We start from the raw sequence: 18,744 nt of genomic DNA on the forward strand, positions 1-18,744 counted from the left end.
TTGCCGCTTCTCACGCTTTCCTTCCATTGAAATGAATGCGAAGCTCGGTTTCACCCTGCGGCAACCTGTGCTAGTGTATCATGCCCGTCAGTAATGATATCATAATAACTCATGGTGAGATGAAGGAAAAAACTACAACTACAGCAGAACTCTGAGAGCCTGTGTTTTTATTCACCTGGAGATTGTTACAGACATACACTGCATCACACGACAGACGCTAGTTACTGAACCTAACCCATCTGGTCCTGTACTGTGGCTGGCTGGCGGCGCTTCAATAAGGAGTACTTGCACAAGCAGGCCACTGAAACTTTGTCCCAATCCTACCGTAACATTGTCACAGATAATCGTAGACCTGGCTGAATGCTATACTGACTTACGCAGCAAGTTACCTGCAGCGCTGTTGCTACACTATGTATCTACATTACTGCAGCCAGTTTCATGCAACTGGTGTCCTGAATGTTATTCTTTTTTATTGTTTTTTTTGTACTTGTTTACCCCTTTTTCTCCCCAATTTTGTGATATCGAATTGTTAGTTAGTCTTGTCCCATTGCTGCAACTCCCATACAGATCGAACCCGGGTCTGTAGTGACACCTCTAGCAGCACGATGAAGTACCGTAGACCGCCGCACCACTCGGGAGGCCCCTGAATGTTATTCTAACCTTAATATTGCAGCCAGGGCCAAGGAGTGGAGAGGAGAGGAGCAGATAATAATAATTACAGTTTTTGACCATCTTTCTTTCAAATTAGCAGAAAGCCATTTGATCAGAATAATTAAGAATCTCCAGGTCAGGTCAACCATTGACCATTTCTTTAACATAAGAGAGACCCCAGAGAAAGAGATGTGCAGCTGCCTTCCAACATAATAATGTCACTGGAAGACACACATCATCATTATCATCTTGACACAATGTACATCCTCCACTGACACAGTACAACTACATTGAGGGGACGAAGCTGTTAGCTGATTATTTTGATGAGATCTCAATACTACAGAAGGTGCAGGATATATTTCCATCCAAGCTGTGACCATGATAATTATGCTGTAGGTGACAGTATTGTGCTAGTTGAGTGCCTGGGTTTACATCAATAATGGCTGATCCCATGCTGTGACTCCACTCTCCCAGGGTTTCTCAGGGGGGGTGTGATATCCAAGAACCACATGTCCATTTCACCACACAATGAATAGGTTACAGACGTGTGAAACAGGACAAATATAGGCACCCCTACTAGACCTTTGAAGCGTTATTATTACATAGCCTGAATGAGGTTTATTGCTTACCATAGGAACAACATTTTTGCACCCTCTAGTAGTATTCTTGGAAAAGCATGGTCAATGTACTTATTATAGTGTTTGCATTGTGTTACTACTGTAATTGGATATGATACATAACCTCATACATTCATTTTTAAACAAAGAAATGTTTTCCACCATTTGTATTTGATTAATGTATTCTACTGTGGATTAACTAATAAAAAGGGCAAAGACAAATGGTTGGATATCTTGTGAAATCAATGCATTGATGATGAAGGAGTGGCTAACAGGAGACAGTCAATAAATTAATTTATCTCTGAAATGTCAAGGTTAAACATTGTGACTCAATGAACACTTAAGTGTAATACAAGTGTTAAACGACCCAAGTGTTTAAAAGACAACTTGGATATCATGAAATCAGTTCTGTCTTTCATCTTGAACAAAAACATGTTTATATTGCAGATCAGTTGTGATGCATTTGTGTGACTGTCTGACACCTTTAGCTGGAGCAAGTGAGTCAGTCAGTGTGGATGTCTGTCAGAGTGGGCTGGGCGGGAGGGGGCAGGGTTATGCAGACATTAGATGGGATTAGTAGGAATCAACAGGTGTGTTTTTATTTATTATGCTGACAGGTCACTGTGTCAGTCTGCTAGAGGAGAAAACAGAGTGAGAGTGAGAGAGAGAGAGAGAGAGAGAGAGAGGGGGAGTGTGAGGGAAGGTTAGAGGGAGTGTGAGAGAAAATGCAAAGAGAGACACCAACATTGAGAATTGGACAGTATCAACAGAGAGGTGATGGAACCCATGGGTGATGTTCTCTACCTGTTAGTCATCCTGTCCTTGTTGGAGAAGGGCAATGCCAAAGTGGGACACTTCAAAGCAGCAGGAGCTATAGCACCAGGAGATATCATCATTGGAGGGCTGTTTCCCATCCATGAGGGAGTAGAGGAATCCCCCAACATCTCAGCACCCCATAAACCACATTGTGTCAGGTGAGTGTCAAGATAAGATAGGGTGTTGTATAAAGATTTTGAAAGAATCTGTATGTCTGTCTCTCACTCTCTATCCCTCTCTCCCTCTGTAAAATGTAACATTAATATGCAATTATATCTAAAATAGAAGAGAATAGTACTTATTTAATTTTTTTAAATGTTCCATTTGTTTTAGCGTCTGTGTTTGGCTACTGAGGGGTCAGGGGTCAATCCAATACATCCTGACTGATGGCAGTCCATTCTTGCATAATCAATGCTTGGAGTTTGTCAGAATTTGTTGTTTTTTGTTTGTCCATCTGCCTCTTGAGGATTGACCACAAGTTCTCAATGGGATTAAGGTCTGGGGAGTTTCCTGGCCATCGACCCAAGCCACTTAGTTATCACTTTTTTAAGGTTATTATTATTTTTATTTTTTTATTTTACCCCTTTTTCTCCCCAATTTCGTGGTATCCAATTGTTTTAGTAGCTACTATTTTGTAGCCTTGTCTGCTTATTCCAGTCAGGAATAACGTCATAGATAACGTCATCTGTCCCTTTAAATGACCTTATTTCTGGAGTCCATCAGTCTACAGCCAACAGAGAGTGATAATACCCTGCAAAGGAGAAGAGTGTAGGTCAATACCTTGGGCTGCATTGCTTACTCTGACTTTTCACAAAGTGTTAAGGCGATTCGGACAAGTAATTAGTACATTGTGGAAGATATAGAAAGCTCCAAATGTATTGAGACAGTGACAATTTTGTTGGTGTTTTGGCTCTGTACTCTAGCACTTTGGAATTGAAATTATACAATGACTATGGGGTTAAAGTGCAGACTGTCTGTGACGTGGTCAGGTTGGATCCAGGTGCAGAGAAGAGACCAGACGAGGAATCAGTGGTTAAGGATAAACATAATACTTCACTGAGAAACGGTAGCTTCAGGATTACAGTACACTTGAAAAAACAACAAACGCTAAGTCTCAAAAACTCACTCAGGAAACAAAACACACACAGTAAATCAAATCAAATGTTATTTGTTGGTTAGCAGATGTTAATGCGAGTGTGGCGAAATGCTTGTGCTTAACGTTCCGACAATGCAGTAATATCGAACGAGTAATCTAACCTAACAATTTCACAACAACTCCCTTATACACACACAAGTGTAAAGGAATGAAGAATATGTACATAAAAATATATGAATGAGTGATGGTACAGAACGGCATAGGCAAGATGCAGTAGATGGTAACGGGTACAGTATATACATATGAGATGAGTAATGTAGGGTATGTAAACATATGAAGTGGCATTGTTTAAAGTGGCTAGTGATACATTTTTCATACATTTTTAGATTATTAAAGTGGCTGGAGTTGAGTCGGTATGTTGGCAGCAGCCACTCAATGTTAGTGGTGGCTGTTTAACAGTCTGATGGCCTTGAGATAGAAGATGTTTTTCAGTCTCTCGGTCCCTGCTTTGATGCACCTGTACTGACCTCGCCTTCTGGATGATAGCGGGGTGAATAGGCAGTGGCTCAGGTGGGTGTTGTCCTTGATGATCTTTATGGAGTTCGGCAGTGTGTTATGCGCTTACTTCTCCCAGATGAGGAACTTAATCCAGTTGCTGGCCTAGGTGGGGATGAAGCAGCGGAGGAACTTCTACAGCTCCTGGTTGGCCCACTCAGTTTGCTCATTCGACTGAGGGTGGAACCCAGAGGAGAGACTCACCGATGCCCCCAACGGGGAGCAGAAGGCCTTCCAATACAGTGCAATGAACTGGGGCCCACGATCTGAGACAATGTCCTGTGGAAGTCCCTGTAGGTGAAAGACAATGGTAACCATGAGATCAGCGGTCTCCTTCGATGAAGGCAACTTGGGTGAGGCGCTGAAATGGCCTGCCTTGGAGAACCGTTCGATAGCCACCAGGATAGTGGTAAGCCCTTGAGATGGAGGTAACCCTGTGATAAAGTCTACAGACAGATGAGACCAGGCCCGGCTGGGGATGGGCAGGAGTTGGAGCAACCCGGCCGGTCGCTGACGTGAAGACTTGCTTTGAGCGCAGATGGAACACGCCACAACAAATAATCTCACGTCTTCCATCATGTTGGGCCACCAGAATTTCCACCTCAGGAACTACAGTGTCTGATTAACCCCTGAATGCCTGGTTAATTTAGAGGAGTGTCCCAATTTTAGTTTTCGGGACCGGGCTGACCGCGGAACATAGTCTGTTAGTGGGTCCCCCACCGGGGTCAGGTTCTTGGGTCTGGGTTTGTCGGACCGTGGTCTCAATACTCCATATCTCAGGGGCCACAATGCGTGAGCTGGGGATGATGGGCTTGGGTTCCCTCTCCTCGTTAGAGACATCGTGTTGGCGTGACAAGGCATCTGCCTTCTGATTCTTGGATCACAGGTGATAAGCTAGTGTGAAATCGAAGCTGTTAAAAAACAGAGCCCACCTAGCCTACATTGTAGAATAATAGTAAGACATCAAAACTATGAAATAACACATATGGAATCATGTAGTACCCCAAAAAGAGTTAAACAAATCAAAATATATTTTAGATTAGTAGCCAACCTTTGCCTTGAAAACAGCTTTGCACACTCTTGGCGTTCTCTCAACCAGCTTCACCTGGAATACTTTTCCAACAATCTTGAACAAGTTCCCACATATACTGAGCACCTGTTGGCTGCTTTTCCTTCACTCAGTCCAACTCACCCCAAACCATCTCAATTGGGTTGAGGTCGGGTGATTGTGGAGGCCAGGTCATCTGATGCAGCACTCCATCACTCTCCTTATTGGTCAAATAGCCCTTACACAGCCTGGAGGTGTGTTGGGTCATTGTCCTGTTGAAAGACAAATGATAGTCCCACTAAGCGCAAATCAGATGGGATGGCGTATTGCTGTAGAATGCTGTGGTAGCCATGCTGGTTAAGTGTGCCTTGAATTCCAAATAAATCACAGACAGTGTCACCAGCAAAGCACCCCTCGCCATCACACCTCCTCCTCCATGCTTCACGGTTGGAACCATAAATGCAGAGATCATCTGTTCACCTACTCCGCGTCTCAGAAGGACATGGCGGTTGGAACCAAAAATCTCAAATTTGGACTCACAATATGTTTCTCAACACTTCTACATTAATGTGGGTGCTATCATCATTACGGATACTCCTGAATCAATTGTGAATAAGGATGAGTGATAAAGTTACAGACGCACAAATCCCCCCCCCCAAAAAATGTTTAACCTTCCCTGTTTTTGTAGTGGTTAGAATGTCTTTCTTGGGGGTATGATATTTGTGCGTCTGAAACTTTCTCAATCATCGTTATTCAAGAATAACTCAGGAAGATCCGTCAGCATGGTAACATCCACATTAATTAATGTAAAAGTGTTTAGAAACATTGTTATTTACAATAAAAATGACACAGGGGTGTATGTTTCATGATTTACGACTCATGGTGTAGTTGTAACAACATACAGGAACTCAAGTCCTTTTGTTCACCTGACCTATAATTCCCCACAATCAAATGCCGACCATATTATCTCCCAAGAGAATTCTCCTCAGTTATTGTCACAGCCGTGTATATCCCCCCTCTTTCCCATACCACGACGACCCTCAAGGAGCTTCACTGGACTTTATGCCAATTGGAAACCATATATCCTGAGGCCGCATTTATTGTAGCTGAGGGTTTTAACAAAGCAAATTTGAGAACAAGGCTACCTAAATGCTATAAATATATTGACTGCAGTACGGAGGCTGGCAAAACTCTGGATCACTGCTACTCTAACTTCCGCGATGCATACAAGGCCCTCCCCCACCCTCCTTTTGGCAAATGTGACCCGACTCCATTTTGCTCCTCCCTTCCTATAGGCAGAAACTCAAACAGGATGTACCCGTGTTAAGAACTATTCAATGCTGACCAATCGGAACCCACGCTTCAAGATTGTTTTGATCACGAGAAATGGGACATGTTCTGGGTAGCCTCAGATAATAATATCAACGTATACGCTGATTCGGTGAGTGAGTTTATAACCCTTCTAGGGCAGGGGTTACGCTGAAAAGGCAGAGCGCGAAATTCAAAAATATTTTTGGGAAATATGTAACTTTCACACATTAACAAGTCCAATACAGCAAATGAAAGATAAACCTCTTGTTAATCTACCCATCATGTCCAATTTCAAAAATGCTTTACAGCGAAAGCACAACATATGATTATGTTAGGTCTTAGCCAAGTCGAAAAAACACACAGCCATTTTTCCAGCCAAAGATAGGAGTCACAAAAAGCAGAAAGATAGATAAAATGAATCACTAACCTTTGATGATCTTCATCAGATGACACTCATAGGACATCATGTTACACAATACAAGCATTTCACTGTAAGGTTTACACCTGTTGCATTCAGCGCACGTGACAAATAAACTTTGATTTGATTTGTTCGATAATGTGCATATTTATATCCAAAAATCTCAGTTTGCATTGGCGCGTTACGTACAGTAATGTTTTGATTCCAAAACATCCAGTGATTTTGCAGAAATACTCATAATAAACATTGATAAAAGATACAACTGTTACTCACAGAATTAAAGATAGACTTCTCCTTAATGCAACCGCTGTGTCAGATTTTAAAAAACTTTACGGAAAAAGCATAATCTGAGAACGGCGCTCAGAACCCAAAACAGCCAGAGGAATATACGCCATTTTGGAGTCAACAAAATTAGAAATAACACAATAAATATTCACTTACCTTTGATGATCTTCATCAGAAGGCACTCCCAGGAATCCCAGTTCGACAATAAATTACTGATTTGTTACATAAAGTTCCATAAAGTCCATAATTTATGTCATAATAGCCACTTGTTGTTAGCGTGTTCAGCCCAGTAATCCATCTTCATGAGGCGCAGGCAATTCGTCCAGACAAAAACTCTAAAAGTTCCATTACAGTTCTTTAGAAACATGTCAAACGATGTATGGAATCAATCTTTATGATGTTTTTAACATTAAACATCAATAATGTTCCAACCAGAGAATTCCTTTGTCTTCAGAAGAGCATTGGAACGAGAGGTAACTCTGTCAGGAGCGCGCATCATGAGACCAAGGCCAGACCACTGACTCAAAGAGGTCTCATGAGCCCCTCCTATAGGGTATAATCCTCTTTCAAGTTTCTAAAGACGGTTGACATGTAGTGGAAGCCGTAGGAAGTGCAACTTTATCCATCTCAATGTGTATTCGGTAGGCCAAGCTTTGAAAAACTACAAACCTCAGATGTCCCACTTCCTGGTTGGATTTTTCTCAGGTTTTTGCCTGCCATATGAGTTCTGTTATACTCACAGACATCATTAAAACAGTTTTAGAAACATCAGAGTGTTTTATATCCAATACTACTAATAATATGCATATATTAGCATCTGGGACAGAGTAGGAGGCAGTTCACTCTGGGCACGCTATTCATCCAAAAGTGAAAATGCTGCCCCCTATTCCAAAAGGGATAAGGAAGTGCATAGGATATATTGTACCCACCATGACTATTAAAACCTACCCTAACCAGAAACCGTGGATAGATGGTGGCATTCGCGCAAAACTGAAGGCGTGATCCACCGCATTTAACCATGGAAAGGTGACTGGGATTATGGCCAAATACAAACAGTGTAGTTGTTCCCTCCGCAAGGCAATCAAACAAGCGAAATATCGTTATAGAGACAAAGAAGAGTCGCGATTCAACGGCTCAGACACGAGACATGTGGCAGGGTCTACAGACAATCACGGGCTACAAAAAGAAAACCAGCCACGTCACGGACACAACGTCTTGCTTACAGACAAACTAAACACCTTCTTTGCCCACTTTGAGGATAATACAGTGCCACCGACGCGGCCCACTACCAAGGACTGTGGGCTCTCCTTCTCCGTGGCCGACGTGAGTAAGACATTTAAATGTGTTAACCCTCGGCTGCCGGCCCAGTTGGCATCCCTAGCCGCGTCCTCAGAGCATGCGCAGACCAGCTGGCTGGTGTGTTTACGGACATGTTCAATCTCTTCAATCCCAATCTGATGTCCCCACATGCCTCAAGATGGCCATCATTGCTCCTGTACCCAAGAAGGCAAAGGTAACTGAACTAAATAACTATCGCCCTGTAGCACTCACTTCTGTCATCATGAAGTGCTTTGAGAGGCTAGTCAAGGGTCATATCACCTTCACCTTACCTGTCACCCTAGACCCACTTCAATTTGCTTACCGCCCCAATAAGCACACAGACGATGCAATTGCCATAACATTGCACACTGCCCTATCCCATCTGTACAAGAGGAATACCTATAGTATGTAAGAATGCTGTTCATTGATTACTGATCAGTATTCAACACCATAGTACCCTCCAAGCTCATCATTAAGCTAGAGATCCCGGGTCACAACCCGCCCTGTGCAAATGGGTCCTGGACTTCCTGATGACTTCAGGAAACAGCAGAGGGCGCACCTCCCTATCCACATCAATGGACAGCAGTGGCGATGGTGGAAAGTTTTACAGATGCAGAATTAAGAGCATTCTTTCGGACTGCATCACTGCCTGGTTCGGCAACTGCACCGCCCTCAACCGCAAGGCTCTCCAGAGGGTGGTGCAGTCTGCACAACACATCACCGGGGGCAAACTACCTGCCCTCCAGGACACCTACAGCACCCTATGACACAGGAAGGCCAAAAATATAATCAAGAACAACAATCACCAGAGCCACTTTTTGTTCACCCCTGCTACCATCCAGAAGGCGAGGTCAGTACAGGTGCATCAAAGCTGGGTCCGAGAGACTGAAAAACAGCATCTATCTCAAGGCCATCAGACTGTTAAACAGAGAGTCTGCCTCCTACATACAGACTTGAAATCATTGACCACTTTAAATAAATGAATTACTTGTCACTTTAACAATGCCACTTTAATAATGTTTACATATCTTGCATTACTCATCTCATATGTATATATTGTATTTTATACCATCTATTGCATCTTGCCTATGACGCTCTGTCATTGCTCATCCATATAATTATATGTAAAAAAAAATGTATTCAATTCCTTTACTTAGATTTATGTGTATTAGGTAGTTGTTGGGGAACTGTTAGATTACATGTTAGATATTGCTGCACTGTCGGAACGAGAAGCACAAGCATTTCACTATACTTAAATTAACATCTGCTATCCATGTGTATGTGACCAATACAATTTGATTTGATTTGATTCGAAAAATGACTAAATTTACCAATCATTTCTATTGAGTACGAAATAATCGGGACCAGGACCGAAACAAACAGCAAATGCATTCACAAGCTTGCTAGGAATATGGGAACAAATACTGAACTTTTGAACACTTTAATGCACATATACAGTGCCTTTGAAAAATATTCAAACCCCTTACATTAAAAATGTTCCTCAACCTGACAGAGGATCTGCAGAAAAGAATGGAAGAAACTCCCCAAATACAGGTGTGCCAAGCTTGTAGCATCATATCCAAGAAGACTCACTGCTGTAATCACTGGCAAAGGTGCTTCAACACAGTACTGAGTAAAGGGTCTGAATAATTATGTAAATGTGATATTTTATATATATATATATAGTGGGGAGAACAGGTATTTGATACACTGCCGATTTTGCAGGTTTTCCTACTTACAAAGCATGTAGAGGTCTGTAATTTTTATCGTAGGTACACGTCAACTGTGAGAGAAGGAATCTAAAACAAAAATCCAGAAAATCACATTGTATGATTTTTAAGTAATTAATTTGCATTTTATTGCATGACAAAAGTATTTGATCACCTACCAACCAGTAAGAATTCCGGCTCTCACAGACCTGTTAGTTTTTCTTTAAGAAGCCCTCCTGTTCCCCACTCATTACCTGTATTAACTGCACCGGTGTGAACTCGTTACCTGTATAAAACACACCTGTCCACACACTCAATCAAACAGACTCCAACCTCTCCACAATGGCCAAGACCAGAGAGCAGTGTAAGGACATCAGGGATAGAATTGTAGACCTGCAGAAGGCTGGGATGAGCTACAGGACAATAGTCAAGCAGCTTGGTGATAAGGCAACAACTGTTGGTGTAATTATTAGAAAATGTAGGAAGTTCAAGATGACGGTCAATCACCCTCGGTCTGGGGCTCCAGACTTATGTCATGCAATAAAATGCTAATTAATTACTTAAAAATCATACAATGTGATTTTCTGGATTTTTGTTTTAGATTCCGTCTCTCACAGGTGAAGTGTACCTGTGATAAAAATGACAGACCTCTACATGCTTTGTAAGTGGGAAAACCTGCAAAATCGGTAGTGTATCAAATACTTGTTCTCCCCATATATATACATATATATATACCTGTTAGAATAAGGCTGTAAAGTAACAAAATGTGGAAAAAGTCAAGGGGTCTGAATACTTTTTGAATCCTCTCTCTCTCTCACTCTCTCTGTGTGTGTGTGTGTGTGTGTGTGTGTGTGTGTGTGTGTGTGTGTGTGTGTGTGTGTGTGTGTGTGTGTGTGTGTGTGTGTGTGTGTGTGTGTGTGTGTGTGTGTGTGTGTGTGTGATTCTGTCCGCATGTATGACTAAGTGTTCGTGAGAGAGAGTTGATTTGCACTGACAGGTTGACCACAGACAGTCTGATGATCCAACTATGCTTTATGTACCTTACACACACACACACACACACACACACACACACACACACACACACACACACACACACACACACACACACACACACACACACGCAAACACAGGTTCAACATGGTCGGGTTCACCCAGGCATTGGCTATGATCCACGCTGTAGAGTCGGCCAACAGATCCCCTGTCCTGACTACACTAGGGATCTCTCTGGGGTACCGTATCCACGACTCCTGCTCTGATGTCACCACTGCTCTGAAGGCCTCAGCTGACTTCACACAGGTAAAGGCTCTTAGCCAAAACGTTGGTCAGATTAATCCACAGCAAGAATAAACTATTTGTATAGTTTATCTTCTATTAGTCAGCACCTCACATAAAGGTTGTACATGTTTTACTTAACACAGGAGCCAAACACAGGAGCCAACACCTCCACCTGTTCCCCACCCATCATGGCCGTCATTGGGGCCTCTTCCTCTGAGATTTCCATCGCTGTTGCCCGGCAACTCAACCTGGAGCTCATTCCTCAGGCAAGCAGTCCAATCCCACCCACAAAGTGACGATTGATGTAACAAAAGGCTTGATAAAACAATATATAACTAAGTTGTGTTGAATAAATTAAATAGACAACAATGATGATACAGATGAAGGACAAAATCACTTCAACATTGGACAACCAGAAATCATTCTCTCTTCGAATCATAACAGATCAGTTACGCCTCCACTGCCATCATCCTGAGTGACAAGATCCGTTTCCCTGCATTCCTGAGGACCGTACCTACCGACCTGTACCAGACACGGGCCATGGTCCAGTTGCTTAGCGACAGCAAATGGACCTGGGTCGGCGTGGTCACAACGGATGGAGACTACGGCCGCTCTGCCCTGGACAGCTTCGTCTCCCAGGCAACCGCCTCAGGGATTTGTGTGGCCTTCAAAGAGATCCTTCCTAACTCGCTAACCAGTCCTGACGGCGAATCAGCATTCAGACAAGCTGCCGCCACCCTCCTCGGGAACCCCAATGTCAAGGTGGTGGTATCGTTCGCCAGGCCTATTCACATGATGTACCTGTACCAGGAGTTGAAGGTTTGGGGGTCGCTTCTGGGGGAGAAGGTGTGGGTGGCCAGTGATAGCTGGTCCTCGTCCAAAGAGGTCCTGGGAGAGATGGACCTCCTAGATATCGGCCATGTGGTGGGCTTCTCCTTCAAAAGAGGGAACCTTGCTCCATTCCATCGCTACCTGATGAATCTGATTAACATCAATGATGTCATAGGAAATAACTCCTTACTAAAGGAGTTCTACTCACTGCTAAACGAGTCGGGAGATCCCGGGTTTGGGTCCTCCTTCACAGTCCCAGCAGAGATCCTGCTAAACAACAGCGATGCAAAAGTGGTCTTCAGTGTGGAGATGGCTGTCAGTGCCATCGCCCATGCAGTGGCTGATATCTGCAGCAAAAAGGACTGCAAGACACCAGGCACGGTCCAACCCTGGGAGGTAGCTACTGCACAACTCCTCATGTCTACAGCACATCAGACTGTACTTATATATTGTATCTCATGTAATATATCTCATATACACTGAATATACCAAATAGGAGTAACACCTTCCTGATATGTAGCTGCACCCCTGAATTTGCCCTCAGAACAGCTTCAATTTGTCGGGGCATGGACTCTACAAGGTATCGAAAGTGGTCTACAGGGAAGCTAGCCCATGTTGACTCCAATGCATCACACAGTTGTGTCAAGTTGGCTGGATGTCCTTTTTGTAGTGGACCATTCTTTATATACACAGGAAACTGTTGAGCGTGAAAACCCCCAGCCAGCGATGCAGTTCTTGACACCTGGCACATACAGTTGGAAGTTTACATACACCTTAGCCAAATACATTTAAACTCCGTTTTTCACAAATGCAGCCATTTAATCCTAGTAAAAAATCCCTGTCTTAGGTCAGTTAGGATCACCACTTTATTTTAGGAATATGAAATGTCAGAATAATAGTAGAGAGAACGATACATTTCAGCTTTTATTTTTTTCATCACATTCCCAGTGGGTCAGAAGTTTACATACACTCAATTAGTATTTGGTAGCATTGCCTTTAAAATGTTTAACTTGGGTCAAACGTTTCAGGTAGCCTTCATACAAGCCTCCCACAATAAGTTGGGGTTAATTTTGGCCCATTCCTCCTGACAGAGCTGGTATAACTGAGTCAGGTTTGTAGGCCTCCTTGCTCACACATGCTTTTTCAGGTCTGCCCACACATGTTCTAAGGGATTGAGGTCAGGGCTTTGTGATTGCCACTCCAATTCCTTGACTTTGTTGTCCTTAAGCCATTTTGTCACAACTTTGGAAGTATGCTTGTGGTCATTGTCCATTTGGAAGACCCATTTGCAACCAAGATTTAACTTCCTGACTGATGTCTTGAGATGTTGCTTCAATATATCACATACTGTTACTCCCTCATGATGCCATCTATTTTGTGAAGTGCACCAGTCCCTCCTGCAGCAAAGCACCCCCACAACATGATACTGCCACCCCCGTGTTTCATGGTTGGGATGGTGAACTTCAGCTTGCAAGCCTCCCACTTTTTCCTCCAAACATAACATTGGTTATTATGGCCAAACAGTCAGACCAGAGGACAATTCTCCAAAAGTACGATCTTTGTCCCCATGTGCAGTTGCAAACCGTAGTCTAGCTTTTTTGTGGCGGTTTTGGAGCAGTGGCATCTTTATGTTGATATAGGACTTGTTTTACTGTGGATATAGATACTTTGGTACCTATATCCTCCAGCATCTCCACAAGGTCCTTTGCTGTTGTTCTAGGATTGATTTTCACTTTTCGCACCAAAATACGTTCATCTCTAGGAGACAGAATGTGTCTCCTTCATGAGCGGTATGACGGCTGCGTGGTCCCATGGTGTTTATACTTGCGTACTGTTTGTACAGATGAACGTGGTGCCTTCAGGCGTTTGGAAATTGCTCCCGAGGATGAACCAGACTTGTGGAGGTCTACAAAAAAAAATCTGAGGTCTTGGCTGATTTCTTTTGATTTTCCCATGAAGTCAAGCAAAGAGGCACTGAGTTTGAAGGTAGACCTTCATACATACACAGGTACACCTCCAATTGACTCAAATGATGTTCATTAGCCTATCAGAAGCTTCTAAAGCCATGACATCACTTTCTGGAATTTTCCAAGCTGTTTAAAGGCACAGTCAACTTAGTGCATGTTAACTTCTGACCCACTGGAATTGTGAAACAGTGAATTATAAGTGAAATAATCTGTCTGTAAACTATTTCTGTCTGTGAAAAATGACTTGTGTCATGCACAAAGTAGATGTCCTAACCGAATTGCCAAAACTATAGTTTGTTAACAAGAAATTTGTGGAGTGATTGAAAAACGAGTTTCACTGACTCCAACCTAAGTGTATGTAAACTTCCGACTTCAACTGTACTATCATATCCCGTTCAAAGGCACTTAATAGTACACATACACAATAAAATAAAATAAACTTATTTAACCTGTCCTCTCCCCTTGATCTACACTGATTGAAGTGGATTTAACAAGTGACATGAATAAGGGATCACAGCTTTTGTCTGGATTCATCTGGTCAGTCTAGACCCAAGCTATATCAAAAGTACACTGTGTATAGAAAACATTATGAACACCTGCTCTTTCCATGATACATGGAAAGAGCAGGTGTTCATAATGTTTTCTATACACAGTGTACTTTTGATATAGCTTGGGTCTATGGTATGTGTTCTTATATTTGAAAATATTTTTGCATATTCTTTTCAGGTGCTTAAAACCCTGAGGGGCAGTCGCTTTGAGCTAGATGGGAAAAGCTACAGTTTTGACCAGAAAGGAGACATCAACCTGGGCTATGATGTAACCTTGTGGAGGTCTGTTAGAGGGGTCATCAACATCCATGACGTTGTAGCTGTGTACCATCCAATCAACAACAGCTTCAGCTATACCAGTGGAAACACCAAAAATCTCACTGACCTGAGGGTAAGGGTAAGGGTTAGGTCTCAATCTCTTTTAGTCTGTTTGCTAGGCTGCCACACAAAGGTTCAAGTACACATCCATATTAACCTGTTATTCCCATTTGACATACAGAGACAAAAACACAAACAGGTCGGAATGTCAAAAAGTGTACTTCTTCTTCCTCAAAGTGACTAAAGAAAACTAAACATGGAAATTCAATAACTCCTAATCAGTGAAACAATGGGCATTGTTTGAATGTAAAAACCACATACCTTGGCACATACTGGGAGCACCTGTCTGTTATCACACATTCCTGTGAGATCTCAGTTTGAATACACTTGGCATATTGAACATGGTTTTAAATCGAGAGATAGTTTAAACTGTGCCCAGGAAACTGGTCTTACACGTAAAGGCTTATTTGAATACTACTATTAATAGAATTAAGTCACAGTTATATTGGGTCAGCCATTTAAATTAGGTCTTTGTGTCCCGGTGCAGGATGTGGTGTCTGTTTGCTCGCCTAGCTGTGAACCTGGGAAGTTCAAGAAGTTTGCTCAGGGTCAGCACACCTGCTGCTATGAATGCATCAACTGCACTGAGAACTACTACTCCAACAACACTGGTTAGTTCTCCTATCCTGTCTCTCTATACACAACAGGGTACTCTATCTCTCCTCAGTAAACAGGTGTTGCCCTGTTGTTCACACAATCTTCCTCCATGTTTTCAATATGTTCCCTAAGATTTCCCAACACTGTTCTTATCCAAAACATTTAGTACTAGGCAACAGCACACATATTTCTAAATGCTTGACAGTTGTTCAAGTACTATCCTACCTTACAACCCTTCTCTCCAGACATGCACCAGTGTCTCTCTTGTGATACAAAGAGAGAGTGGTCCCTGGAAGGGAGCTCTGGGTGTACCCATAAGACCCTGGAGTTCTTCTCCTGGCAGGATGGCTTTGCGGTGGCGCTGCTGACACTGGCGGCCCTGGGTATCGTTTTGGTTCTCCTGGTGGGGGCTCTCTTCCTACACCACCACCAGACCCCTGTTGTGAGGGCTGCCGGGGGGCCTCTCTCCCAGATCATCCTGCTCTCTCTAGTGGGAAGTTTTGTTAGTGCTGTGTTCTTTGTAGGTCATCCCAGCAGCCTACAGTGTAAGGTATGTACGGTACACACAGTTTGGGAAACACTGCTATAATGTACTGTCTGAATATATTAGTGTTATTTTGTGAATTCATGGTTTATTGTGTGTGTATTGTTCTGAACCTTTTGTTACTTTGTGGTAAGGATTTTAGTTTAGTTTGTAAACGGAAAGAAAATCTAAATACAAAGAGATAATACATTTCTGTCTCAATGTCTCATATCTTCTCATCTCGTCATCAAGGTGCGTCAGGTGCTGTTTGGCCTCAGCTTCACCCTGTGTGTTTCCTGTATCTTGGTCAAGTCCCTGAAGATCCTGCTGGCCTTCCAGCTCAACCCTGACCGGAAGGATGTTCTCCGCCGCCTCTTCCAACCGTATGCCATCATCTGTCTCTGCGTGGCCCTACAGGTCCTCACCTGCACCCTGTGGCTGGTCCTGCAGAGCCCCCGGGAGAAGGCCACGGTCTTCACCACCACTGTGTTGGCCGAGTGTGACGAAGGCTCCCAAGTGGCGTTTGGTGTGATGCTGTGCTACATCGCTGTCCTGGCGCTCGTATGTTTTGCCTGCGCGTTTAAAGGCCGCAAGCTGCCACAGAAGTACAACGAGGCCAGGTTCATCACCTTCAGCATGCTCCTCTACCTGATGTCCTGGCTGATATTTGTGCCCATCTATGTGACCACCTCTGGGAAGTACCTGCCAGCAGTGGAGATGGTGGTCATCCTCATCTCCAACTATGGCATCCTCAGCTGTCATTTCTTCCCCAAGTGCTACGTCATCCTCTTCAAGAAGGAGCACAACACCAAGAGTGCCTTCATGAAGAATGTGTTTGAGTATTCCAGAAAGGGCATTACTGACTCTAGCTCTGTCTCTGAGACTTCAGTCTCTCAGACAGAAGGGTATCGCATCAGTCACCCTTACTCCATCAGTTCACCTTCCTTCTTCATGTCTCCTCCAGCAATAGAACCCACAGCACATCAGAACTGCTGGTCCGTTGACCAGAACATTCAGAGCATTGACCCTGCAACCCATTGCACCGTCATAGACCATGGAGTGTTTGTCACAGGTCAGCTGACTCGACCACACCGTCTGAGGAGAAGCATGAGCCTTTGAGTGGAGTGGACCAGTGTCTGGAACGTTTACATCTTACAGTACATCACACTGTGTGTCTCTGTGATCCTCTCTTTGGTTTGACTGTTCCCATTTTGCTTAGTCTACTGGTATGTTTTTTGCCCAAATGGGTTGTTGACTTTTACATTCAAGGCAATTTAGGTAACACTTTATTTGACACTGATATAGACATGATAAACAGGCATAAATTCTGTCATACAGTGTCATGTTTATCCAGGGGTGCAACTTTGGTTTTAGAAATGGTGGGGACATAATTTACACTACCGTAAGGACATCAAAATTATGAAATAACACATGGAATCATGTAGTAACCCAAAAAGTGTTTAAAAATCTAATTATATTTTATATTTGAGATTCTTCAAATAGCCACCCTTTTCCTTGATGCAGCTTTGCACACTCTTGGCATTCTCTCAACCAGCTTCATGAGGTAGTCACCCGGAATGCAATTCAATTAACAGGTGTGCTTTCTTAAAAGTTAATTTGTGGAATTTCTTTCCTTCTTAATGCGTTTGAGCCAATCAGTTGTGTTGTGACAAGGCAAGTTGGGTATACAGAAGATACCCTATTTGGTAAAAGACCAAGTCCATATTATGGCAAGAACAGCTTAAATAAACAAAGAGAAACAACAGTCCATTAAGACATGAAAGTCAGTCAATATGGAACATTTGAAGAGCTTTGAAAGTTTCTTCAAGTACAGTTGCAAAAACTATCAAACAATATGATGAATCTGGCTCTCATGAGGACTGCCATAGGAATGGAAGACCCAGAGTTACCTCTGCTGCACACGATAAGTTCATTTGAGTTACCAGCCTCAGAAATTCACACAGTTCAAGTGACAGACACATCTCAACATCAACTGTTAAGAGGAGACTGTGTGAATCATGCCTTCATGGTCGAATTGGTGCAAAGAAACCACTACCAAAGGACACCAATAAGAAGAAGAGACTTGCATGGGCCAAGAAACACACGCCACAGACATTACCGGTGGAAATGTGTTCTTTGGTCTGGAGTACAAATCTGAGATTTTTGGTTCCAACCGCCGTGTCTTTGTGAGACGCGGTGTGAGTGAACGGATGATCTCTGCATGTGTTTTTCCCAACTTAAAGCATGGAGGAGGAGGTGTTATGGTGTGGGGCTGCTTTGCTGGTGACATTGTCTGTGATTTATTTAGAATTCAAGGCACACTTACCAGCAGGGCTACCACAGCATTCTGCAGCAATACGCCATCCCACCTGGGATGGGCTTAGTGGGACAATCATTTGTTTTTCAACAGGACAATGACCCAACACACCTACGGGATGTGTAGGGGTTATTTGACCAAGAAGGAGAGTGATGGAGTGCTGCATCAGATGACCTGGCCTCCACAATCTACGACTTCAACCAAACTGAGATGGTTTGGGATGGAAAAGCAGCCAATATGGGAACTCCTTCAAGACAGTTGAAAAAGCATTCCATGTGAATCTGGTTGAGGGAATACCAAGAATGTACATAGCTGTCATCAAGGCAAAGGGTGTCTATTTGAATAATCTCAAATATAAAATATATTTTGATTTGTTTAAGACTTTTTGGGTTACTACCTGATTCCATGTGTGTTATTTCATAGTTATGATGTCTTCGCTATTAATATACAATGTAGAAAATGAATAAGTAGGTGTTCTA

At 43.0% G+C, this 18,744-nt stretch overlaps 1 protein-coding gene across 1 annotated transcript; it reads left to right on the forward strand.

The window, feature by feature from the left end:
- The first annotated feature begins 2,035 nt into the window (after positions 1–2,035).
- Positions 2,036–17,195, forward strand: LOC135521289 (G-protein coupled receptor family C group 6 member A-like). The gene is made up of 8 exons (XM_064947208.1): positions 2,036–2,242; positions 10,960–11,124; positions 11,274–11,370; positions 11,549–12,331; positions 14,629–14,841; positions 15,316–15,439; positions 15,671–15,975; positions 16,201–17,195. Exons 1-8 carry the CDS (start codon positions 2,046–2,048, stop codon positions 17,065–17,067), a joined length of 2,751 nt encoding a protein of 916 aa, XP_064803280.1. The 5' UTR covers positions 2,036–2,045; the 3' UTR covers positions 17,068–17,195.
- The last annotated feature ends 1,549 nt before the right edge of the window (positions 17,196–18,744 follow it).

This window comes from Oncorhynchus masou, chromosome 29 (genome assembly GCF_036934945.1).
Source record: "Oncorhynchus masou masou isolate Uvic2021 chromosome 29, UVic_Omas_1.1, whole genome shotgun sequence".
Taxonomy (NCBI): Eukaryota; Metazoa; Chordata; class Actinopteri; order Salmoniformes; family Salmonidae; genus Oncorhynchus; species Oncorhynchus masou.

Bases quoted from the DNA above. Each gene is read 5' to 3' on its own strand.
- LOC135521289 (XM_064947208.1), top strand. From the start codon at position 2,046: ATGGAACCCATGGGTGATGTTCTCTACCTGTTAGTCATCCTGTCCTTG. The intron at 11,125-11,273 runs GGTAAAGGCTCT...AGCCAACACCTC, and splicing joins GCCTCAGCTGACTTCACACA to CACCTGTTCCCCACCCATCA. The intron at 12,332-14,628 runs GTAGCTACTGCA...TATTCTTTTCAG, and splicing joins GCACGGTCCAACCCTGGGAG to GTGCTTAAAACCCTGAGGGG.